The sequence below is a fragment of the Neocloeon triangulifer genome, unplaced genomic scaffold (genome assembly GCF_031216515.1).
Source record: "Neocloeon triangulifer isolate White Clay Creek 2 clone unplaced genomic scaffold, ASM3121651v1 ptg000002l, whole genome shotgun sequence".
Classification (NCBI taxonomy): domain Eukaryota; kingdom Metazoa; phylum Arthropoda; class Insecta; order Ephemeroptera; family Baetidae; genus Neocloeon; species Neocloeon triangulifer.
The window spans coordinates 5,311,281-5,336,112 of record NW_026775545.1 but is presented as its reverse complement, the minus strand read 5'-3'; the positions used below and the strand labels follow the sequence as shown (position 1 = coordinate 5,336,112).

The following is a 24,832-nucleotide window of genomic DNA, read 5'->3' as shown; positions in this document are numbered from 1 at the left end:
AATTTTGCTGTAGAAATATTTCCTGCTTTAATGGAAAATGCCAGTTGAAATTAGTTTGAAACATAAAATCATCAAAACTTTGCACCTTTTGAAATGTCTAAACTGTTTGAATAATAAGAAATGATTAAAATTAAGTTATTAAAGTGTGAAACATAAAAAGGTTAGTGAAAAAAAAATTAAAAAAAATTTCTTTTTGATATATAAAAGCGTTGTAAAGACTGTCAAAAGGAAATAAAACTTCAAAGCTTTGTTATTTGAATTTAATTAAATTTTTTGCTTGACTTCAGTCAGTTTATATTAGAATTTTAACCGCAATAAAATTCATAGAACTGTTTCTGGAATCAACTTTGCTTGCCGAAGTTTCTTGAAACTCCAAAAATTGTGAAAAAGAATATTGAAAAATCAGAATGAAAGCCAGTTCTCGGAAATTAAAGTGTATTGAAATATTCACATTCAATCTGGATAAAAGGATTCTTCTTTCAGCGGCCGTCTGCATATCTCCGAGATTTTCCTTTTCTCCGTAGCGGCGCCGGCAGAGCTCTCAAAAAATTTTTATCCACGGCAATAAAACCGCCGCGCTTTTATTATCCTCCTGCTTGAAGTAAAACGGACCTTTTAAGAAAGATGATTCGCTAAACAGCGCAGGCTAATGAAAAAATCTGCTTGCCGAAAGAAATGATAAGGCAGTTTTATTGGAATTCCCTCTCAGGGTGGAATGTTTGTTTGTTGCTCGCATATATGTCTTGGGCGAAAACAATCTCTTTGGTGGCTGTTCCATCTTCGACCGGGGGTGTTGCCACACGACTGATTTTCAAGTGGGTGGTTAATGAAATGAGGTTTCAATTAAAACTTGTTCTGGCGTGCAGAGACGCGCATATAATGCCTCAGTCAGTGATATTTACAAGGGCGTGGTTTTCGCTAAAGAGCGGCTTGTGGTTTGCCTGCACGAAGAAATTCAATGCCCGCGCGCGCGTGTAGTATGTTGCGGCCGAAATTTCGTCTTTGAAGATCGGCCCTGAATATTATGCAAATTTCGCCCACCGAGAGAGAGCGAGGAGATGCCGCTCGACAAAAAGGACAAAGGAGCCGCTTTTGTTTCGCGCACGGCCAAGTAATTACGCAAAAAGCAGCCGGTGCGCGCAGAGAGAGATAGAAAGAGCGGATCATACACTTTTTGTCCGCTCGATAAATGATCCCGGCTCGTAAAACACCAACAAATTGCTCTCTGTGAACAACAATTACGCAGCTAATTCATCACACGACGATCGGCGTGATCAGTTTTTTATTGCTCAGTGTAATAAACGGTCGGTGGCTCATCACTAAATCATGCGCTACAGTAATTAAAATTCATATTGAAACATAATTTCTGCACGTCAGAGTTTTTGTGTGCAAAGTAATCAGAGGTGAATGAAAAAAATTAATTCAAAGTAATAACTAAAAATAAATTCATATTATGACAACTTTTATTTTTTACTTAACTTTGCTATATAATTTAAACAAGAGGTTATCTAATAAAGGAGAAAATATTAATTTTGATAACAATAAACTTTAAAGATTGATCATTTGAAACAACTTAAGAGAAGTGCAATATTTAATTTACAAATTTCAATCTTTTTAATAAAATAAAATAAATAAATCATGATTAAATTGTAAACATTAAAAATATTAAAAAATAAAATAAAATAATTTAATTGTTAATAATTAAAAAAATGATATATTTACTAAATTATGATTATCAACCCAAATACTTACTTTTTATTACGTTTTGTTGACAAAAATTTAAAACTTTTAATCTATTAAATTATTAATTATTATAATACAGCTAATAAATAAAGTACTTTCACAATTAAAGCAATTTCTAACAACTACCTGGTGAAAAGTTCATGTTCTCAGTGTCGAAATAAAATAAAGATTGTTTCAATATTTCCTCTTTATTAGCAACACCATGACGTTATTAAAATACAACAATTGGACAATTGATAAAATCAGACATTTGATCAACCCTTATATTTTGGAGTCTAATTCAGAGAGAAGAGGTTGCGATTCCAAAGCGGAAATTAAATCCGAAGACACATAAATCAACAAGCGTGGGGTACAGGGATGTGTGACTGTGTGTGAATGCGTGTTATGAGAACAGTAATAATTGAATAATAATAATTCCATTCCAGCATTCTGACCACATTGGATAGATGAGAGATGTTCTCCAAAACGACGTTCGAGCAAAGTAGGATTTGTAAACGCGACCAAGTTTTGGCGCCTAAGAGGGTGGAAAAATAAAAAAGAGACTCAGAAAAAAAACACATAATTGTTAGATATCACAAATCACAATCAAATAAATTTAAAAAAATCTAAAACTTTAAAACTGCGTTCTAAGAAGGGGATATGGAATGTTTTCTCCAAATGAAATTAATTTAAAAATTTTTACTTTTAATTAAAAAAATTGAATCGCTAATGAGAAATTTAAATCAACTTTAATGGAAATAATTAATTATTTAAACATTTCATTTTGTGTCTAGATTTATATAAAAAAAATGTTCTCAGTGGCTGAAAAATAAAAATATGCACCTCTCACTGCGCCAAATCATGGTGGACACAAAGTTTTAAGTACAACGCATCGCTATGGGCTAATCAAATTCAGCTGTTGTTTTGCGTTTTCCTTTGTGGTTACGAATTAATCGTCCGTTCGTACAGAACTTTGGGCTTTCAGAGCAATACGTGGAAATGGAACAGTGACAGAAGCAACAAACAAAGATATGCCCCAAGTGGTTTCACATGTAGGGTTATTTCAGCGGACGTAAATGATTGGTAGACAAAAACAGGGATCGCTCGCTCGCTCTTTCGCTCGCGAATGTAAATTTCACATGACAGAAAGTTGGTTGTGGAGCGTGACAGATGCTGTAAATAAATAATGAGAAAACGCTGGCGCTGCTGGCTGCTGCTGTCGGAGAGAAACAAACGCGCGCCGATGCACAAGAAGAAATAATGCGTCTTCGTCTCTTCCGTTCGTCCCGAGCTCGAACTCGCACACGCAGCCAAACAGCGATCATATGCATCGAGAGAGATATTTCGTCGTGTGAGGAGGAGATGTTACGTTTAAATTTCGGCATAGGATTATAATATTCAGTTATGTATTTTTATACACTGAGGAAAGAATGTTGTTTTTTTCGTTTTACTCTTTTGGTCTATTACATTGCACTTTGAATTATTTTTAACGTCACTATATTGATTATTTTTCTTCAAGTATTTTCTCTTTTCGTTTTATTTACAATTTTTATACCAGTTTAGCTGTTTGTTTTTTCTTTCTTTTCTTTGAAGTGTATATAACATTCGCCCAGATCGCGTCCATTGATTCGCGCGCATATTCAAAATCACTCGCACTTTTCAACAGAAGTTCGTTTTTTTCTCCATTTTCTCGCCGCACTCGTTCTTATACAGAAATTCCTGCACACATCGTAGGACATAAAAATATAAAATCAGCAATTTCAATAGAACAATGTTATAATCGTCACTGCGCGGCGAGGAGGATCGGCGAGCAGATGTAGATGAGCCAGCACGGGTGCAGCGACCTCGATTCGTGCATGCACGCGAGCTGTGCCGGGCAAGGTTGCAGCGCACCAGGGAGAGAAAAAGAAACGTGCAAAGTGTGCAGAATCGGGAAACGTGTATGAATAAATTGACTCTCAATTTGCAGCAGGAAGAGAAGAAAGAAAGAGGAAGTGTAAAAAGAGAGGAGCACAAAACTCCTCGATCTCGCTCCCCTTCCGCATAAGCGGATCGATGCGATGGCCATTAGGGCTGATTTGCTGCAGTTTCCCAGAAACAATGGGGCGCAAATCGTTGCACGTTCAGCACACTCGTTCAGCGAGAGTACTTTGAAAACCGTTTAAATAGCACCGGAAGGAAGAAGAAGTCAGTTTGCATTTAAAATCGCTGAGTAAGTTTGCTGAAGAGCATTCGGGAAATTATATAGAAAAAAAAAACAGTTAAATGTTGCAAAAATATAATCTTGCATGACTAGATTAGAAAAGAAATGAATTTTAGGCCGAAAAGTGGTGAATACAATAATTTTATAAGATAAGTTGTAATTAATTTAATTTTTACTCTCACAAAAATGAGAAAATCAATGTTGAAATTTGAGCGTCAAAATTGAAAACAAATTTTTGCCTTTCACTGCACATTTTTTTCTCCCTTGTATCTGCAAGTCTTGCAAATTAGCGGTGGAAAATCCACCTCTCTGAGCCTATTTAATTCGATAAAAAATCTCTTTACACGATTTAACAATTTTAAAACGGCTCACCGACGTGTCCTCAGCCGCGCCGGAATATATTGAATATCGCGCAGATGGCTGCTGTTCCTACAATCTACACATCATACTTTTCCGCGTGTGTGTTTGTGAGTGTTCGTGTTTCTATTTCATCGTAATTACAGAATTGCCCTTTTCACTCCCGAATGATGAATGTGAGAAACGACGCGAGGAAACAACTCGTCTCGTTCTTTACTTTTTTGCTGTTGTTGCTTCTTTAATTACAAAATGGCAATGTGGACAGTCGTAAAATTTGCACTCGTCGCGCGCCATTCATACCGTGTGTACACCAACGAATCAAGTCTGTTTTTTTAATATTTGCAGCTCCCACCCATTTTTATACACACACAAACATGCATGAATACAAGTTGTTTACTCGTTGATTGTGCTGAGGATTCTGCAGAGAGTGAAATACATATGTATAAAGAGCGAAATTATCATATCATTTCTCTGGATAAATTTCACAGGGGGGCCGCCGGCGAGCACCGAACGCCGCCGGCGACTCTCTTCCGGGGTTCCGATTATTTTCGAGTGTGCCAATCGAGGGGGTGGTTCGGGGGTGTGAGTTCATTTGTTCCTTCAGTCCTTGAGTGTTTTTTTGATGGTGGGGGTGATGAATCCTCAGGCAGGCCGTTCAATGAGTGTCGCAGCCGAGGCGGGCGCCGCCAATTATGTGCCCGCCCAGCCCAAAAAGTGTCCGGCCACCCCGAGCGCCAGCAGGGTAGCCAGGGCGGCCCTGGGGGTTGAACAGCAGGCGAAGAGCACCAGGCCTGCCGACAGGTGACTCCACGAGCACGGCGCGGCGCTGTTCTTGCCCCGCTGCATCGCGGCCGGGTGCTCGCCTGCAAAAGTCACAAAGGGCCACATGTTAGTGTCTGTCGGTCTGTCTTTCGCGCTTTCAAACTCTCATGAATTATATATATCGGCCCCAGTATAAATTCCTATTACGCTGCTTCGAGCAAATGTTATGAAAATCAAGGTGATTTATGACTGTGTTTGCCAAATCTCACAAGCCTGCCTGCCGCCTCCGCAGAATTTTCCGCCTCGCACAGAGAGAGACGGGCAGGCGTGAGGGATGGCGTCGGTTTATGGGCAAATGAGATGACTTGTCGGTTTATACGGGGTGGAATTTTATGCGGGTTTCAAGAGACATGCAGTTTTATGACTGATGAAATGAACGTTGCAGGGCATTAAAAATCAAATTCAACGAATCAATGACTTGTGAAAATATAAAAAAGCTATATTTTTAAGCTCATATTTGGCCAATGGTTAGTTTCTATTCTTAAGATTTCATTTAATCTGTATAATTTTTTTGCCTTAAAAAATGATTTTTTTGCGAAATAATCATGTTTAAATAATGATTAGGTTAAACAACAACTTTTTGATAAAATAATATTTAGAAGCTTCAAAATTGAATGTAAGTTTAAATTTAGAAACATTTAGTCTGAAAACAACAATAAGAGAGAAATAAAAGGACTAGAAACAGCTCAAAATATAGCAGCAAGACAACGTAAATATCAGAAATAATTTCATTTGAAACAGAAACATTTATAAAATATTCTAAAAATTAGAATTTCGAGGCTCAGTTAATTGAAAATATTAATTTTTTAGATCGGAAATCAATTTCATTTTATTTTTAGATTGACAATAATTATTAGGAATTATCTAAAATTGTCCCCACCAAATTAGTATTATTGCAAAAATCTTATTTTTCTTCTTGAAAAAACGACTTTTTAGACTCAAATTGAAAAAAGTCAAACGTAACTTTTCAAACAACTTAATCTTTTCAAAGTCTATAAAATAATCAATATTTAATTGAGATATATGTTTAATCCGGACACTAAATTTTGAAAGAAGCACTTGTATTCAAAAGGTAAATAAAAAAAATATCCGCCCTAATAATCGTTTTAAATCTCACACAAAATTTTGAAACAGAATGTCGTTGCTAGAATCACTAAAAACAGACTATCACCAGTCTAATTAAATTTCTCTCTAACTTGTTACAAGGTTTAAAACGACATAAATTTTAATGAAATTATTGTAGGTTGGGTGTTTATTTTCGGCACATGCAAACAAGATTTAATGATTTCCGGGTAAACAAAACAAAGAACTTGAAGCGAATTCTCCAGCTTTCCAAATGTAAATGGAGAAACAACACAACTCAAGGTAATTTACGGTTGAACTCTCGTCGCTCAAGCGTCCCCGCCCCCGCACAAAATTAAGCGGCATTGTTTGCCTATTTTCCTTTCAACACACCGCAAACGGCGAGAGCCGCTCTCGCAAATTATTCGAGAGGTCATTTACAGCACCAGCGCATTGTGCAAAAGCGTAACACTGGAGTTGTTTTAACGGGGCGAAGGGTTGAAACTATCATTTTGGCATCCACCCCGCCTTGCTGCCAACAACCCTCTGGCGCGTGCGGCCCACTCCAGAGGTATGTTTACCATCCATTACACACTCCAGGCCAACTGCCAGTGTCTCGGATTTTGCAAGAAACTCCGGCGACCGACCCTCTCGAAACGTCTGGCCCGATTCTTCCTTTCGCTCTCTCGGAGCCGTTCTCGCCTCCTGCCCTCGAAATGAGGTTTTAACTTGTGCAACACATGCAACCCGGCAGGGACTGCTGGAGAAATTTGCACTTAGGAATTTTCGCGAACGGCCAAAGTGCTGCCAGCGATGCGTCTCCTGCGTCTCTTTAGGGAGTTTATGCATAATTTTTGGGTCCTGTATTCGAACAGTTTCTCCCCCTCTGAACATTAGACTTCTGGGAATTGATGAATGCAAATTTCACAAGTTCTTCCTGTCATCTCCTGGTGGTAACTTATTTAGGAAGGAAGAAAGGCGATATTGAACGCGATTAGACTGGATTTTGGATAACCTCAGGGGAATTGTGATTTGTAGAAGAAGAAGAAATTTATTGATTATTAAATGTGGGTCACATTTGAAAATATTTAAATTATCCAAAGATTCAAAAAGTTAAAGTTAAGTTGAAACAGGACTTAACCTGTGGGAAAAAAGAAAAACATAATTTGATTTTTTAAACTTCCTCCTTATTATTGTTAGAGTTTAGATCGATGGCACAGGAAATCCAAATTGTAAGTTTTTAAGATACCAACGTATTTCCAGAAAATTACACTTGCCAATGAAATTTAATTTAAAGAAATAAATTAAATTAATCTTATACTGCCTTTTACCTAACATAATATTAATAATATTAAAACGATTTAAAATGAAAATGAAGATAATTAAATTAAAAACACGTACAAAATATAATATAAATTTGGCAAACTAAATTTTATAATTGAATGGTTTTTCTCAATTTAAGATTTATCATTAAAAAATTTATGTTTTATTCAATTTAATACTTTGACAGCAATTTTTCTCGCTTAAATGATTACAAGCTAAACATTGATTCAGCAGCAAACTGCTGTTTTCTCGCCTCGCAGAAGGAAAGAACTTTGGCATTAACAAATTATTCATCGCCAGCATTGAACATAAATCAGCTCCGCAGCATAAGCGAAGCGGCGAAAGCCGCTTTTCTCCACGCATAAATAGCAAGTGATTAATTATCTCGCTGGCCCCATTCTCCGAAGAATTAAAATAAAATCAATTTCTCACGAGTGACGTCAGCCCGAAGCCCTCTCAACAGCAAAACGCCAATTATTGAGTTAATGTTCCATCAAAGTTAATTAACGACGTGAAGTGCGCCGTTAGTTTGCGGTCAGTCGTTACATCGGAAAAGGTTTACGCGCGCATGCTAATTTCGAACCGGAGTTTTATGCAACCGGCACGTACGGCCAGGTCGCGCCGGTTGCCTGCCGGCCCTATGAGTCGCCGTTATTTGTCCTAAATATATTTGTCCTCACACTGATTTATCTATTTTTCCTAAAAGCAAAAGTCCTAAAAAAAGTATTCCATATTTTATATTTCATTTGTCCTAAAATAAAATATAATTCTTCAGATTCATCTAAATATATTTATTTTGTTGCTTTTTAGGTTCATTAAATTTTAACGCATTAAATTATGCATTCAGTCTCAATAAAATTGATGAATATTAGTGAAATTAAATAAAAATAAAATTTTTAAAATTAAAACGTATTTTTAAACTAAATTATTTAATAACTAAAAAAACTTGCTTATATGGAACTAAAAACCACCGAGACTGGCCAAGGCTCGAGACCGACTGAGATTACTCAATAAAATAAACTTAAGAGTTTTATAAATTTATTTGATGCTTGATTTCATTTAATTTCTGCAAAATCAATTTTATTGTATTCAATTTTGCTAAATTTTTATGATTTTAGGACAAATGATTTTTAGAACTTTTAGGACAACTGAAATTATGACAAATGCGGGTCTCCCGGCCCTAAACTTGCAACGCCGTTTGGTTAATTCACTAAATCCCCCTTCGGGCTAGGTAAAATTTTATCGGTCACTTCGTGCTAATGGAACGACACCCGCGACGAGTTATTGTTATGCACTACTAGCGGCAGTTGTAACTCTGCATGTGCGAGAGAAATTTCTTTCCCATAAACTCGAGTGTGCGGCCGGGCGGCAGCTTTGTGCGCATTTTAAATTAAAAGAGCTCGTGCGCCTCCGACGTTGCTGCACAAAAGAGAAACTACCGCTCGCGCGTAATTCAGAATAAAAATTCAGCTCGTGTCGCCGCGCCTAGGAATTCATTATTCTCGCGCTTCTACTATTCTGTATGTGTTCGCTCAAAAGACTTGTGACCCGTTTTCCTCTGCGGAGGTGATTAAACAAATTTTGCAGAATGGCGTGTCCGAAGTGTACGCTGCAGCCATTAAAGACGCATTTACAAAGAAAAATAAAATCGTCAAGGATAAAGGAGATGCAGTGAAGATTTAAATTAGGAATTTGTCACATCTATTGGGAGTTATGAAAAATTATTGCACTAAAAAAAATGATAAAATTAAATTTACACCTGGACATATTTGATGTAATTTTTTTTGGGTGAACAAATCCCAAGTGCAATTTTTTTTTTAACAAAGTATTTTTTTTTAGCGAGCTTATTTTTAAAATTCTATAACATAAGTTAAATCAAGTATAATTGATTGCTTTAGTTTTATTAATGCTCAAACATTGATGACATAATTGACTTTTATAGAAGGCAGGCTTGTAAAATATCAGAATTTCTTGCAATAATTAATAAATCAAAGGTTTTGATGAAATTTGAATTAATTATGGTCAAGCAGTAGAACAATATGAAATATTAAAAAATAAATAAAAAGAGAAGTTTTTGAATTTGTGCAATAATATTTTGATTGAAATTGAAACAATTCACCAAATAAATTATTAGAATAATGTTTAAAATTCTTTATTAATTTTTTTTTTAGTTTAGTACAGTTTAGTAAAATATAAAACAAATATAAAAAAAGACACTGAAAACTAAAAAAAATTTAATTTAGTAATTTATTATAATTATTATATTTATACGTATTGTTTATTTTGTATTTTTCTTTTTTAATTACATTTTTTTATAAAATCTTAATTGATGACCATTTTAAATGTTTACAGCTACGGAAATTAAAATGTAAAATATTTATTATAATCATAACAGCTGTACAATTTACCTTCATATATAGAGAATTAATATTGAATCAATTGCGGATTATTATGGAAGAATTAAAATAATATTTAAATTAATCATAACAATGCTTCACATTGAAAATTGATAAACTTGTTTTTATTAATGAAGTTCTTTTTATTAAGAAAAAATGTGAAAGAAAATAAAATCGCGCCTGCATTCAATTATTCACATTTCAACAACTGCGTCCTATTTTTAATTACAAACGCGAGCTGGCAGGTAGATGGAAATAACAAGCATCTCTCATCATCTGTTTCCTGCTTGTCGCTGATGGCGAGGCGGCGGCTTTAAGAAGCAATTAAAGTCACACAGCCAACTTTGATGTAAAGGGTTAAGGGATAAAGCTTGTTAATTAGAATCCCTACGTGTATAACAGCAGGCGAGGTATGTGTGTTTGAGAGTATGAGCGTGTTTTATCCACTATACTCGGAGGCAACTTCTTCCAGATACTTTTTTCCAACATGTCAAAACCCGACAGCGGCAAAACCTGCGCGAAGGCGAGACGGAAAGCTAAAATAATTTCATCTGAAATTCCCGCTCGAAGGAGTTAATAAAATAAGCCGAGAAGAAGCTCTTCCATTTTTTTTCTTTTTTTTTACTTTTTATTCTGTACGCGGAGAAAAATGAATGGAGAAAGAAGAAAAAAATGCCCGTCCGGCAGTGGGAAGGAAATAGGGACGCGTCACGTATTCATTTTCTTTCAAGGGTAAATATAATAATTAAGGTCGGGGAAAAGTCGGGTCACGTTTTGTTCTCGGCTCGAACCAGATTTCTCGCCGCGATTATCTGCGGAATCATCTGCTTTTTATTATTTGTCCTCACGGCACCCCAAGTTATTTCAAGTATGTGGATATAAGAAAAAAAAATGCAAATGCGATCCGCTTTAGATTCGGCCGCGCGGAATGTCGACGAAAGCGTTTTAACTTCAATTAAGACAATTACCGTGGTAAAAAGTCACACGGACCGACAATTTTGATAGCGAAATGAGCGCCGCAGCTCCAATTAAGTGGCCGCACGCACGATCCGAACGAAAAGTTTCAAGCGTAATTACGAGAGGAACGAAAGTGAAAGTGGCAGTCGGCAAAAAGGGGCGGCAGGAAACGAGCCAATTTGGGACGATTTTTGACGTCGGCCGTGCGGGATGCGAAAATCGATTTGCGCGTGGCGGCGGCACGATTAAAATCCGGTCTCGGTGCCCAGCTTTAAATAAGTGTGCGAGGAAGTTTTGGCACCAGAGTTGGAGAAAAAGTTCAAAACTGCACTATTAATATTAATTAAAAGTTATCCGACTTCCAACAAAGTTTGAAAATTATTTTGGAAAGCGGGAAAATTAGCCCTATCATAATTATTACAGAATGTTTTGCTTTTTATGATCTATAGATGTAATCAATTATTGTTTGTTTATAAGTTTGTGAATAAGATTTTATTCTTTTACCAATGCAATCAATTAAGTAGATTTGAATAATGTTTTAATACCATTAAAATATTTAATCCTTTTTTTAGCTTGCCAACAAGGTCCGCTCGTCAGAAAATTTCGATTGTTGTGGAGCTCTCTGATTGGGTACAACTTTTCTTGTACCCAATCAGAGAGCTCAAACAACAATCAAATCATTTTTCATTGTTGCTGATGCGCGGACCTTGCTTGCCAATGAATTTTACTATTTAAACTATTTAATTTGGCTTTTATATTTTTTGTTATTTGTGCCTTGAATCTCGAAAAACATAAAAAAAAATTCTGAAACTTTAATACCAGATAAAACCTTGCCAAATTCTTAATTTTATTTTATTGCCAATTCCTTCATCTATTAGAATTTGAGACACAAAAAGCCAAAGGATTTTAAGGTGGATTTTTTATAGTTTCTTGATTTAATATAAAATTAAGCCTGCTTTCGGTTTTTTTTTCACAATAGAGCTAGAATTTAATTTTCAATTCAAAAAATTTATGTTGCATAAATAAATTTATATTGCAAAAAACGTTTGGAAATTGTTTTTGAGGAACAAATAGTCGATCGCCTTAAATTTGATGTATTTGAAATCTATATCTTTGATGTTTTAATTAAATTTCAGCAAAAACGTTTCCTCTCGTGTTACTTGAGTCAATTATTGTTTTGCAATAAACAGAATGAGAATTGTCTCCAGAAGACCACTGAGGAAAAGCCGAATTTCAAGTACAAACACAATCGTAAAATTATACTATAAAAAAAAAATAATTAAATCTTTTTGACCATATTTTAGCTTTATAAATATGCAGCTTAAAATTCCAACGAATAACCCATTGTTGGTCATGAATTATACTGTTATCAAAAATGAGAATTTGTAATTACCATTAAGGACGTGGAGCAAGACGCTGGCCGAGTCGAGGTTGGATGGGGCGCAGGTGTAGTTGCCCGAGTCCTCGCGACGGCCGCTGTAGATGATGAGGGTGCCGATGGTGGTGTCCTTGTCGACCCTCTCCACCTTGATCTCCTTTTGTGTCTTGTCGTAATTGAGAACTCTCTCGTTGTCGTGGTACCAGAAGATGTAGGCAGGCTCCTCCAGACTCTGCGTGATGACACATTTGAGATTCACCGTGCTGCCCGTTTTGACGTAGATGTCCGTCTCGCCCATGATCTCGATCTTGGGCACTGAAACAAGAGAGAGCAGAGAAGCTCTTTAAACTTCCGTGTCTTTGGGGAGGGCAAACAGCGGCTCGCTCGCTTTTGTTTGCACTGCAGTACAAGGTGTAAATTTCATTACCAGCTATTTGCGCTCGGGGCTAATTGCTTTACCATTTCTTTGATGACGGTTCTAGTTTCAAGATGGAATGGGATGGAAAGGATTTTGTACTTTTTATTTATTTAAAATAAACATATAACGTATATTTCAATCGAAAAATCTAAATAAAAACTATTATGTTGATTTTTTAATGCCCAATATCAATGTAAAAAATATTAATGAGAACATTTATAGGATTACAATATTTAACAGAAAATATTTTGTCAAATTTCCTCGTAATTCTAAGCTAGACCATTAATTTTAATTTGTTGTTGTCTTCAGGTATTTGATTTATTTAAATTATTCCTTTCAAATTTTTGAACTGTAGGTGAAAAATACGCTGATAAGCGCTGTTTAAACGCAATTTCTTTGGGGTTCATCTTTCATCTTTGAGTAAGTGAGTTTTAAATTTTTAATGCAAATTTTCAGATTTGAGCAAAATCTTTGCTAGTTGAAGACGCCGTTTTGTTCAATATATACAATCTCTCACCCACTCTCATTCCTCTAACAATTTAGTTTTGTGTAAATTTTAGTCTCTATTGAATGAATGAAAACGAAATTTACTTATTTTGAATTTTGATCATAATTCATAATTGAAATTTAAAAAACTCTTTTAATTAATCTAAATTTTCTTGTCGCATACGTCAAAATGATGTTCAATATTATTTATACTGAAGGCAATACAAAAGATATAAAAATTCATCTCTAGGAAAAAACAGATTCTTCATAAATTACTATTGTTCAGGACGAAGACTTTCAGTATCTTTCTCATTAAGAAAAAAATTATTGGAAAATTAACTCCAGAGGTAATTACGATAATAGAATCCTTAATTAAATTAAAATCACTTTGATAGTTTAGTTAGTTAATGAAACTGATGAAGCTTTAATATAAATACCCTCTAGGCAAATTTCGTGGAATTTACAACGTTAATTAGCTATGCAAGTTTGATTTTCAGAGCACGACCTCTTCCCATCAAATACTTATGATTATGATATATTGTACCGGGAAAAGCGCCTCAGAAAGTTCTCTCTGCACGAGTTATTAAATAAAATCGTGCAATCAAAGTGCACAAGAGAGCGGCGCATATAAAAATAAGAATCATCGCGTTATTGTTCGTAGTGCGCGCTCTTGGCGGAAAATAACATTTCCCGGCAGGGATGACGAGAAGAGGCAAGTTTATACTTTTGCAACTGCTGCGGATGATTTACGTCGCCGGTCGTAATGATATAAAAATGGATTCAGGGCTTTTCCTTATAATCTTCGATGCGCTGGGAGTTAATTTCGCAGCGATGCAGCACCAAGGCATGACAGAAAATTAATCCTGCTCTACTTATGGCGGCGAATTAGCTCTAGTGGGGATACTTTTACATTAGACCGCCGTGTACGGATTATACGTACGTTATATAAAAGCAGACCCGAGACCAACTAAAGCACTATGTACTGCAGACCGGTGCTGATTTCCCGGTAATGAAAATCCGACACGCTCCGACTGCGAATTTTCTGCGCGGCAAAAAAGCGGCGATGTGCTGCAGGCCGCCGCTTTTAATTGACCGACCGAAGCTAGCTCTGCTCACAGACACGGGGTGTTAAGGAATTTTGTGACGTTAGAAGTCTCTTTTTCATTAGGAGACGTGTGTGTTATTTGCCGCTGCTCATTACAATGTTCGGTGGAGCGAGTCAATTTCATCGCAGCCGCACTTAAATGCTTCAATTAATGACAGAGCTCAAAACTTCCCATGCAAAAAACACACGTAATAACACAGTTTTTAAACCCATTTAAGTATTTAAGCACATATTATGAAAAATATTATTTTCAAATCACATAAAAATAAAATATCTAGGCCATAATGAATTATGGTCACCTTAAGAATTTCCTATTGGTGTAGTCAAATCAAGTCTGTACCTACAATTAGAGCTAAATTTCTATTAATCACAATAATTGGCTTCTATTGAAGTACAGACTTGATTTGGCTGTGCCCATCATAAAAAATCTTTCAGAACAAAAATTTAAATTGGAATTAGCAATGAAAATTCTAAAATCCACTGAATAAGGTGATAAAAGTCATTTTTAAGTGATAAATTAAATAAAAATATTCAGCATATCTTCTCTGAAAATGAGATCAGATTTGTATTATGTAGCTTAATTGTTAGATTTACTTGATTATTACTTTAATTGGAACGATTTAAAAAGAAATGAATTGTTGAATATTTATCAACGAGATCTATTAGAATTATTAGAGGCTTCATAAGAACGGCAATGTCTGCATTCATTTAATTTTGCTGAATCTGCATTAGGGGTGAGTCTTCCACCCCCTCCCCCGATTTCTCTTTCTGTTCTACTTAAGAAATAATTGCACGTTCCGTTTCTAGGTAGTTTCCTCGGCTGGAATTGAAGCCTTTCATCTCCTTTAAGGCAGCAGCAAATGAACTTTCCCCGTCAACCGCCAAAAACACTCACTTATCTCTGCTCAAAGAGAGCCAAGGCTCTTTTTCCGAATCGCTAAATTTCGCCTTCGACGCGGCGGACGAGGAAAAAATCGAGCGATCAGGTGAAAACCCCCAAGTTGTAAAAGGGGCTGTGATTGCAGCGCGCCAAAGTCAACCCTTAATACGTCGAGATGGCAAATCATTTAGAAGCGAGAGAGAGTGACGAAGAAAAAGAGTAAGAGGGCTCGCTTTCTCACTCGAAGCGAATATTTCTCTTTCTCGCTAGATAAGAGCCCTTAACCCTTCCTTGGGTGTCACTTGGTGCCGAAATGAGATTTTGTTTTTACGCGGGCCCGGAGAGTTATTAGAGAAAGAGCTGGAGAAAAAAATCATCAGTCGCGGAGAATGAGAAGGAAAGAGAGGCGAAAAAAGCTGTATTGTTTATTTTACATATATTCGGAGCAGCAGGGCGACATTTGCATTATTTTTGTCTCGCCTCCAGGGTAAAAAGTTATTTTTCATTTGGGTGCCGAAAGAAAAATCCGGCCAGCGGGCTGCGCGTGGCAAGAAAATTGACTAAATTTAGATTTATTGTGCAAAAGTTTGCGCCGTCGCTGTTCGTTCGTTCGTTCGCTCGCTCGCTCGCTGTCATAAATAAAAGCAAAAACTCCAATTTACAAAATTAGGCGCGCGCTACGCTTCCGGCAAGACAGCACCGCCGCAGATGAAACTCGCTCTCGTTCCTTCAGGTGACAGCGACGCGCCAACCGCTGCCAAAATTAATTTGAGGAACGCGGGCTCTCGCAAAATCCGCTAAATAATGCGTTCAACTTGGTACAACTTTAAGTATTATCAAGCCCCAAGCTGATCCTGGAAAAGCTTCTTCGAATTCCTGAATCTAAGTCGATTAACATTTTTTGCAGCTTTCATTTGTCAGTGGATTAACGTAGATGTATGTACGTTGTAGACAAATTTGTATTTTATATAATGATCATATATTCCAATTAAATGTCATTTTCGGTGGCAAAATTAATTAAATGTAAGTATTGCTACTGACCATATAAAATTATTGTTCATTTAAAGCTAGTTTTTGATAAATATAGTGGGAATGAAAATTTATAAACAAAAATTTATGCATTTGGATTTTTTATTTGAATTCTTTTATTTATAGATCATAAAATAAGTGATAATATGATTTATTTAACTATTGTTTGAAAATATACAATATAAAAATTAAAATTTAAAATATTCTTTCCAAATTTTTATATACAATAATACTAATAAATAATAAGTAATAACATACTTTTTTTTATTTTTTTATTTTACTAAAAATTAGAACAGCATAAAATGTTTTTCAGACGAACAGCACAGAATTAAATGTTCACCTTAAAAGCGCCCATAGCTTATTATATAGCTTATTATCTTGTCCTATGTCTATCCAAATTCTTTTAAAACGTTGCATTTTCACAACTTTGATAAATTTTTCATTTAATTCTCCCCTTCATCCATTCTCTCTGCTCACGCTGAGTATATTTATTTAATTTGCTCGCTTCCAGGAACTTTTCCTCTCGAAATTCCACCGACCAACTGCTGAATTCTGACACACAGCACGACTTTCCTGGTTTGTTGCGACGTTCTATTTACTTACTTAGTGTCGTCTATCTGAGAACACCTACCCTATATATAACTTTGTCACTTGGCAAGCTAAGTTCCAATCTCTTATTTGTTACCCACTTTCCATTCAATATCATCTTATTTTCCGCAATTCCGGGAATGCTCCTCGCTCTCTTTGACTCTTTGACGCGAGATAAAAAAAAAAAACAAAAAAACAACGAAGCGAGGAATGAAAAAGCAACATCGTGACAAAATACTATGTATTTTATTTTCACCCCGGCGCGCCTCTAATTTTCCACTTGATTAATTCCAGGGCAGAGAGTTTACATAAATTTTAGCCCCGGTTATTGTTATTTTTTCGCTCCACATATATTCCGAGGGGAAAATTGAGTTGCTCTGAATTATTATAACAACAGCGGCGGGAGGGTTTAGTCGGCGAGCGCGTGAATTATTGATCACATGATCACCCACGTGCAAGTTTGCACGGTCCAAATTTATTTGCACAAAACTCTGCGCTACATTCTAAATTGCTAGACAGATGGACGAGGGCAGGCAAAAAATATGGCGTCAAATTTGGACAAGTGACCTGTGTGATTAAAAAATCACAAAGAGCAGCAGCAGCAGCAGCAGTCGAGCCACCGCAGAGATAAATTTAAATTATTTCTAGCCGCTTTCGTTGTGCGCTATTTTGGGTGTAATTTATCTGCCCCGTAATAAAGTTTGCTGGCAAAAAAAGGCAGTAAAAAGCGGTACACAGCACAGCAAACTACCAATTTTAACAAATATTCTCTTTCATTTTTCTGCATGTGATACCGCTGTAATTTGAATCTGAATGCGAGAGGATTTTGTTTAAATGTCTGCTGCGATGAATGGAAATGGATGAAATTTCATAAAAATTTACATGTGTTGATGCTATTTACATGAAAAAAAAAATACATGGAACAAAGCATTGGCAATCCAAATAAATTTGATAAAAACCAAATAATTTAAAAGTCTAAAAATTAAGGTATTATTAGGTTGTCAGTTTTTGGAGTTGAAGGAACATTTAAATATAGGAGTTATCTCAACTTCCTCTGAAGTATTTTATAATTCTAGAATACCTTATTTTTAAAAATAAGTTTAAGGTATTTTAGTAATTAATCATTAAAAATTAATCAATTTTGAATTTTATTTATAACAATCTAGATTTATAATTTTGTTCAAATAGCTTAAGCCTGGAAAAAAATCTCCACCCATCATTTTCATGTTTTTCCCTCGTCTTTAATTACTGATTATTTCTTTGAGTAGCTGTTATGGACGTAAAACACGTACAATTACACCGTTGGTGTTTGATAAATATTTAATTTTCAATAAATTGTTGCTGATATCTAAGTTTATTTATCTTTTAAATTACTCTGAAATTGATTAAAAAAGATTAAATACATCTAGATACAATTAACTTTTAATTGTAAAATTGACTTTAAACCCTTCAAATTGATGGGATTTTTAAAGGCATTCTTATTTAGTAAAGTACATTTAAAATTCTGTTTGAAGTAAAAATAGCGCTTCATCAAAAGCCCCAAAGTTGACATCTGTAATTGAAATTCGTATTAGCGGCAAACTGATGTGTCTGGCATATATCAAAGTCAAACAATACATCAAACTTTAAAGTCGCGGGCGGCGCCTTTGTGCGGCGCCCTTTGCAGCACTCATTAAATTCGAAATCGCATTCGGGGCTAGAGTGAGCGCGGCGCTCTCTCTTTCCAACTACAAAAGATCGCGCTCGGGCCATTGTGCGGCTCGATTCGCGTGCGTGAGCGAGCGATCCGCCGGTCCGTGTGTGCATTAACACTGCGGTGAATACGTTCTCTCTTTGGTGGGTGGTTGGTTGGTCGGTGCTGCTGCTGGCGCTGCCGACGCCGCCGCCGACCGAGGCCTGGCACGCATATCGATTGCATGGGGATGGTGGGTGCAGAGAACATAGCCTGGAGACTCCACTCGCCCGCTCTCTCACCCCCGTCTTTCTTCTCTCTCTCTCATGTGTAGCTCCAGCAAGCAGCTCTGCAGCCGGCCCGACGGATTGACAGCCCCCGCCGTCACCCCCCGAAGGAAGTGGCCCTGAATTCGCATTTGCATAATTCGGCCGAATTGGTCGGAAAAAAAGTAAAAAGTTGGTCACCGCCCCCTGATAAATATGTATGCTCGGGGGCCTCGAGTGCGAATTTCCTGCTCCTTTTTATTTATATTTATTCCCAACGGGGACCAGAGTTGCAGTCGATTCTTCATGTTCGAAGGCTGCAATGATTTTTTTATCAAGGGAAACATCCTGCAAATTTTGATTTGGATTTATTGAAGAATTTTTATGCTGTTTTTTTTTTTTTTTTTCAAAAAAGTATATTTGGGACTTATTGTTTTTAATTAAATACTTTTTCTAACAATTCAGTAAAACGGTTCCGTCTCAACAATTGGTCATTTTTCAAATTGAAAAATATTTTTTATTTTAATTAGGCAAATAAACAGCAATAAAATTCAAATTTATTAAAAAAAGTACAAGAACAAGGGCGAAAAATTTATCAAGTCTGTAATCTTGTAGAACATTATTTAGGTAAGAAAGCAATTTTTGCTCAATATCCCAGCAGTTGGGTTGGAAAATTTCAAAATAAGTGATAATTGGAATAAAATTTACAAAAAATATATGTTTCTTTGCCAATATCTAATATCATTAAATTAAATACTTTTCAAAAATAATCTAAACTGATTGTTATTGTTTCATGTTTATTAATTTTTTAAGTCAATCCACAAGGAGTTTAATATAGTTTTAAGGAAGTTGAAATAAACACATTTTTTTTTTAAAAACAGCCAAAAATCTTAGCTAAAATTCCAATAAAAAATTCTAATTTCTCAAAAAAAAAATCAACAGTTTGACATGTGGACTGATTCATAACAATTCATACAAAATATTCAATTTTATGTAAGTTTTCAAATTTAAAACTGTTGCTTTTAGAAGTTTGAAAAACTGCGAATCTCATCCCTATTTATTCCGAGGGAAAAATGTGCCGTGCGAAACACGCACACACAGCCTAGCTGCACACACGGACGGAGATTGAGCTCCGACAAATTCACTCCTGACGCGGGGTAGTTACTCTTTTGTGGTGCGCTGCAAATTATTTTCCTCCGTGTGTGTCTGAAAAGGGTCGGCGCACCGACGGTGCTGGCGATTTGTCCGACGAAAAATTGAAGGTGCTTGTTTGCGTCGGCCGACGGGTTAATATTTGTTCTCGCCTGCTGCCTTTGCACGCTCCGAGCAGAGAGCGTGATGAATATGTAATTTATTTCAGATTTAGGCAAGAAATTTTCTGCGCGTCGCGTAAAAAAATCCAATTTTCTACGCCGATGAGCCAACGGATGGAAATAAATTTACATGACGTGTTCGCACGGTGTACAAACGAATTTGCTTTGGCAGTCCGAAAAAATATTGAATCGATTTTTAATATGCCGAGTATTTTGACTTGGCTATACTGGCGATTATATTCCTTTTCAATCTTACTAAACTTCATTTTGATAATAGATTTTTGCGAATTGTCATCATTATGATTCAAAATATATGTTAGACTAAAATGAATTTTCAAGCTATTTTTTGACCATAATGACCATAATATTAAAGACTGTTTTAAATTTCAGGACCATTTAGATAATGTCTTTTTTTAAATTTTCGGACTAAATTTTTTTTAATAATTTGACTTATTTGATATTTAAATACACTTTTTTCTAAAAAAAAATTTCTGCTCAACTATGTAATTAAAAAAATTCCATCAAAAAATTCCAGCACTAAACTGGAACCACTAAACTTATTTATTTTTATTTCTTATTTGGATTAAAAAATATCGCTTGTGATTACAAAAACATTTTAGATTATATAAAATGACTCTACCGAAGATTTTTCAGCTAAAATTAGCCCTTATGTCACCTGTGCAATAGATTTATTAATGTTTTGTCATTATTAAAATTTAAAAAAAAATATGATAATAATAAGTTAAATAAATTTTGCATAACTAAATTTATTTTTATGATTTCACAACAATTTTAATTATAAATTTATTTTTTAATTTAAAAAATAAAAAATACCTTTTTTTGTGACAGTTGAGTAAAATTTTTTTTTAATTTGGCCGTCAGCTCTGAAAAAATATTTATATGAATAAATATTTGGCTCACTTATTCAAATAAGGTTCAAGACTTAATAAATTGAAATCCACCGCTGCCCGAATCTGGTAATAATTAGGCAAACAAGATAAATAAAACTATTAAAATTTATCCCAATTAACTCACAATTCAGTAAATTTTTTGATCGAAATCGAAATTCCATTTAATTGGCAATCGAAATTCCATTTAATTGGCACACGCAACACGCACTAATTCATTCACACCGCTGAATATACCACAGGAAACGCAGGTCAAGTAACACTTAAGAAGGAACTCAAGCGAGATTAAATTAGCCTTTAGCCCGCTCTCGAAAGCAGGCGGGCGGTTGCTTTCTCGGCCAACGAATCGAGCTTAGTTAGTTGGACTCTGCGTGCTCAAACTTGAACCCTATAGCTCACGCGGCATATCCTTCAAGTCTGCGAATTCGACGGAACTTTAATTAAATTCAGGACCGGGTGCGCCGGCAAGAATCAACGAAGCCGTCAGCGCGGCCAAAGAGAACGAAAAAGAAGAAAGTTGCCACCGGATTAGAAAAAAGAAGCAGCGACGACGACGACGCTGCCTGGCGATTTACTTTTATAGGGCACATATTCCTCTCTCGCCGGTTATTCTGGAAATCAATTTTATAACTAATAAAACGGCGTTTTATCGTTATCGTAACCGCCAATAAAATTGTCCGGCGCGCTGATCTAAATTAAAATCTTTTCAACAACCTTTTCGAGGTCGCGGCCTTAATTTAACCAAAAGATTAGAATCTTGGATAGAAATATTGTGTGCATTTAATTATTATTCCACCACAAATTTTTGGGCAAGTCACTCATTAAAAGTAATCACTTATTAATTATTACTTCCTACAAATCTCTTTTTTTTGTAACAAATTGGGAAAAATAAACGAGAATAATAAAAATTCAAATTATTCTTCATCAAAAATTCTTTATTTATGATTTAAATTAGCAAATTTTTATTTAAAAAAGATGTAAAATGTTTCTGATTTTTTTTTTCTTTCAGAATTTATTTATATATTACATTATTTCTTAGCATGGCTTTCGTCGAAGTATAGAATAATTGTTTCTGGGCATGCTTTGCTCTTTTATAATCCTTCTTGTTCTCCCACGCGTCTAATAATTATTGTTGGAAAAAAACATGCGCACATTGCTTTGCTGAGATTACAGTGGGCGTGAGCGGCTTTGGCGGGAGGGAATATTATTAAGAACAGCGCCTTACATTAAGCCTCAAAAAGCATGAATCCCATTTTTTATTCGCTATTTTCCGCCGGAGATAGACTAGCAGTGTGTGCGCGCGTGTTATTTCAGGAGTTGCCTCTTTATCTCTCGTGAAACCTTTATCTCATGATTTTGTTTACCCAAAAAAAGCGACGGGGATTTCGTATATAGGGCGCGTTTAATTCTATTAGGCAGAGTAAAGAAAAGCATCACGAGTGTGCTTCACTCATATTTTTTCCTTTGTTGGAGGAAATTTTGCACTGGTGGTAATTATACGGCGCGTGAAATGAAGTCGGCGGCGTTTTTGTTTAGCTTGTCGGCGCTTAATGCTTTTGTTCGAATTCGGCTGCCGTGGCAAAGAGCCCGAATTTTCTGCCTTGAGAAGTTTACTCGTCAGCGGAACCAAGCGCGTTCCTTCCGATTTCACAAAGGCCGGTGGAAAGTTGATTTACGCCATTTATGAGCAAAGTTTTGTGCGTTATTTAGGCTCTTTCCAGGTCGCGAAACAGCCCCACTTAACGTGCGAAACACGTGCTCTATTGACAGTCGGCGCGCGGCAAACACGCTTTATTCCACTTTTCTTGCGTGACACACTCTCAAAAGCTGTCAATTTATTTCCGCCCACATCATCGCCTGCTTATTTCTTTTTGGCGTGAACAGAGCAATGCGTGTGTGCGGGAAAAGAAAGTTTTGCCTCGGTCGCATATTTGTGCCAAAGGGAATTTTTTTAAATAAATATATACAGCGCAATTGATCCAAGCGATTCTTGAGAAGATTTACTCCACTTTGGATGAAACAAGTTCGGGTTTATTTGCTTTTTGCGTGCAATAACAATAAATCGGATGTTGAAATAACAACGTCTTGATTTTATTTTTATACGCAGAAAAGAACACTCTCGGATAAAAAGCACATATTCGCGTATTGATTTCTGTTTGTTAAACTGCACAATGTATAGAGTTTGAAACACGGAAAATCCAATTAAAATTCTTGTGATGAAGGAAATGTTATAATAAAAACTGATGTGAGTTTTGGAGAGGAGAATAATATCATTATAGGAGAAGACAGTTTAATTTCCAGGCCTCTTACACAATTAAAAAGATTCAAATTATTTAAATAAAAATAAAAACCACCGAAACCACATCATTATGATTTTATAAAAAAAATTTTAAACATTGCGTCATTTCTGAATTTTGAAAGTAAAAAATATTAACTTAAATCAAGACCAGTTTACCTCAATCGCTTCATTCTGACAAGAAAAATGAAGCTTTTTTATGAAAAGCATTCGAAAATTTGTGGTCGTTTTTTGCAGGGTAAAATTTTTAAAAGAAATGCGCTCTCTAATTTAATTCAACTTTGGTGTTGATGTTGATTTCCTCAATATTTAATGAATATGAACAAATAGTTAATTTTTCTCCGAAATAAATTTTACTGGACGTTAACATAAGTGTATATTTAAGTGTATAAATATATAAAAAATAATCTGTTGACTAATAAAAACCTTACTAAATCAATATTAATTTGAGATATCAAAATACTCGGCCAATTTTTCTATCAAAATGTGAATAAAATTAAGAAGAAAAATGTCATTGTTTTCAATGATAACAGCATAAAATTAAAAGTAACTCTTGAAGCAGCACTATTGAGGATGAAATTGGCTCGCACTTGGGTTTGCAGCATGTGGAATGCTCATGAATAGAAAATAATTTTAATGAAGGACATAACCACGCGCGTTGTCGGCGGCGGTGGAGCGGCTTCAGCGTAATGCAACTAATGAAGAAGCGCTTTAATCCGCCATTCCACTCCATTTTCTAAGAGCGGCACCGCGGCTCTTCCTTCAGAGCAGGCGCACACGGCGCGCGAAACCGTGCAATTAATATAGTCGTGTGCCGCAACATTAGAATTCCACACCCTCGAGGTTAATTTTTCCCCTTTTTGCGCCGCCGACCTTCCGACCAAATGGGACCAGCACCAGCAATCGTTTGTTTGCTCCCGAGCATAAAATAAATAAGCCAACCACAAATGAGAAAAAATCTTGCACTCGTGGGGGGCAAGATTAATTTTCAAGTGGAAAATAGCATGATTATTCGAATGAAAGTCGTCCAAAAGATACTTTAAGAAAATTTGAAAATTAAATTAATGCAGCTTAACTTAAATTTTTTATTTATATTATTTTAAAATTTAAATACTTTTCTATAAATCTTATTCAGTAAAATATGCTACGCAAAATTCTTAAGAAGCATTTTTTTTTTTTTTAAATTAGACATGTTTCACTTTTACGTCAAAATTTACAACAGTCTCAGAGTGAATGCAAATCAGTGATTAATAGTTGAAAAATCTGAAAATATAAGTTAGTCATTATTTAAAATGGGTGATTTTCTGGTTGCAACAATGGTTTGAGTTCTATTAATGAACAGTTTTGCCCCATACATGAGGATTTCATACTTGTAATTAAACGGACAGAAATTAAAAATCAAGAGGAAAACAGAAATCTGAATTTATTTTTTGTTTAATTTTTCTAAACCTAAGATTTATATAATGAAAGGCTGCATTTTATTACTTACTTCTTTAAAAAAAAAAGATGAAAATTTATCATTTCTCTTCGCTAAATTCAAGAACTTTACATCAGACCAGTGTAAAGAAATCTCCACAAAGGTCACCACATTTAAATGCCGAACTCATCTTCTGCAAATTTTAATTCCATCCCAATGGGACTTTGGCCCACC

At 35.6% G+C, this 24,832-nt stretch overlaps 1 protein-coding gene across 1 annotated transcript in view; it reads right to left on the bottom strand.

Annotated features, from left to right (window-relative positions):
* Nucleotides 1-4,345: 4,345 nt before the first annotated feature.
* LOC132205307 (lachesin-like) overlaps nt 4,346-24,832 on the bottom strand; it is a 136,875-nt gene continuing 116,388 nt past the window's right edge. Inside the window, exons 4-5 of the mRNA XM_059634277.1 lie at nt 12,236-12,535; nt 4,346-5,145 (exon numbers count right to left, since the gene is read on the bottom strand). Coding sequence (XP_059490260.1) covers nt 4,973-5,145; nt 12,236-12,535 — 473 coding nt within the window. The 3' untranslated portion in view covers nt 4,346-4,972. The remainder of the gene's footprint in view (nt 5,146-12,235; nt 12,536-24,832) is intronic.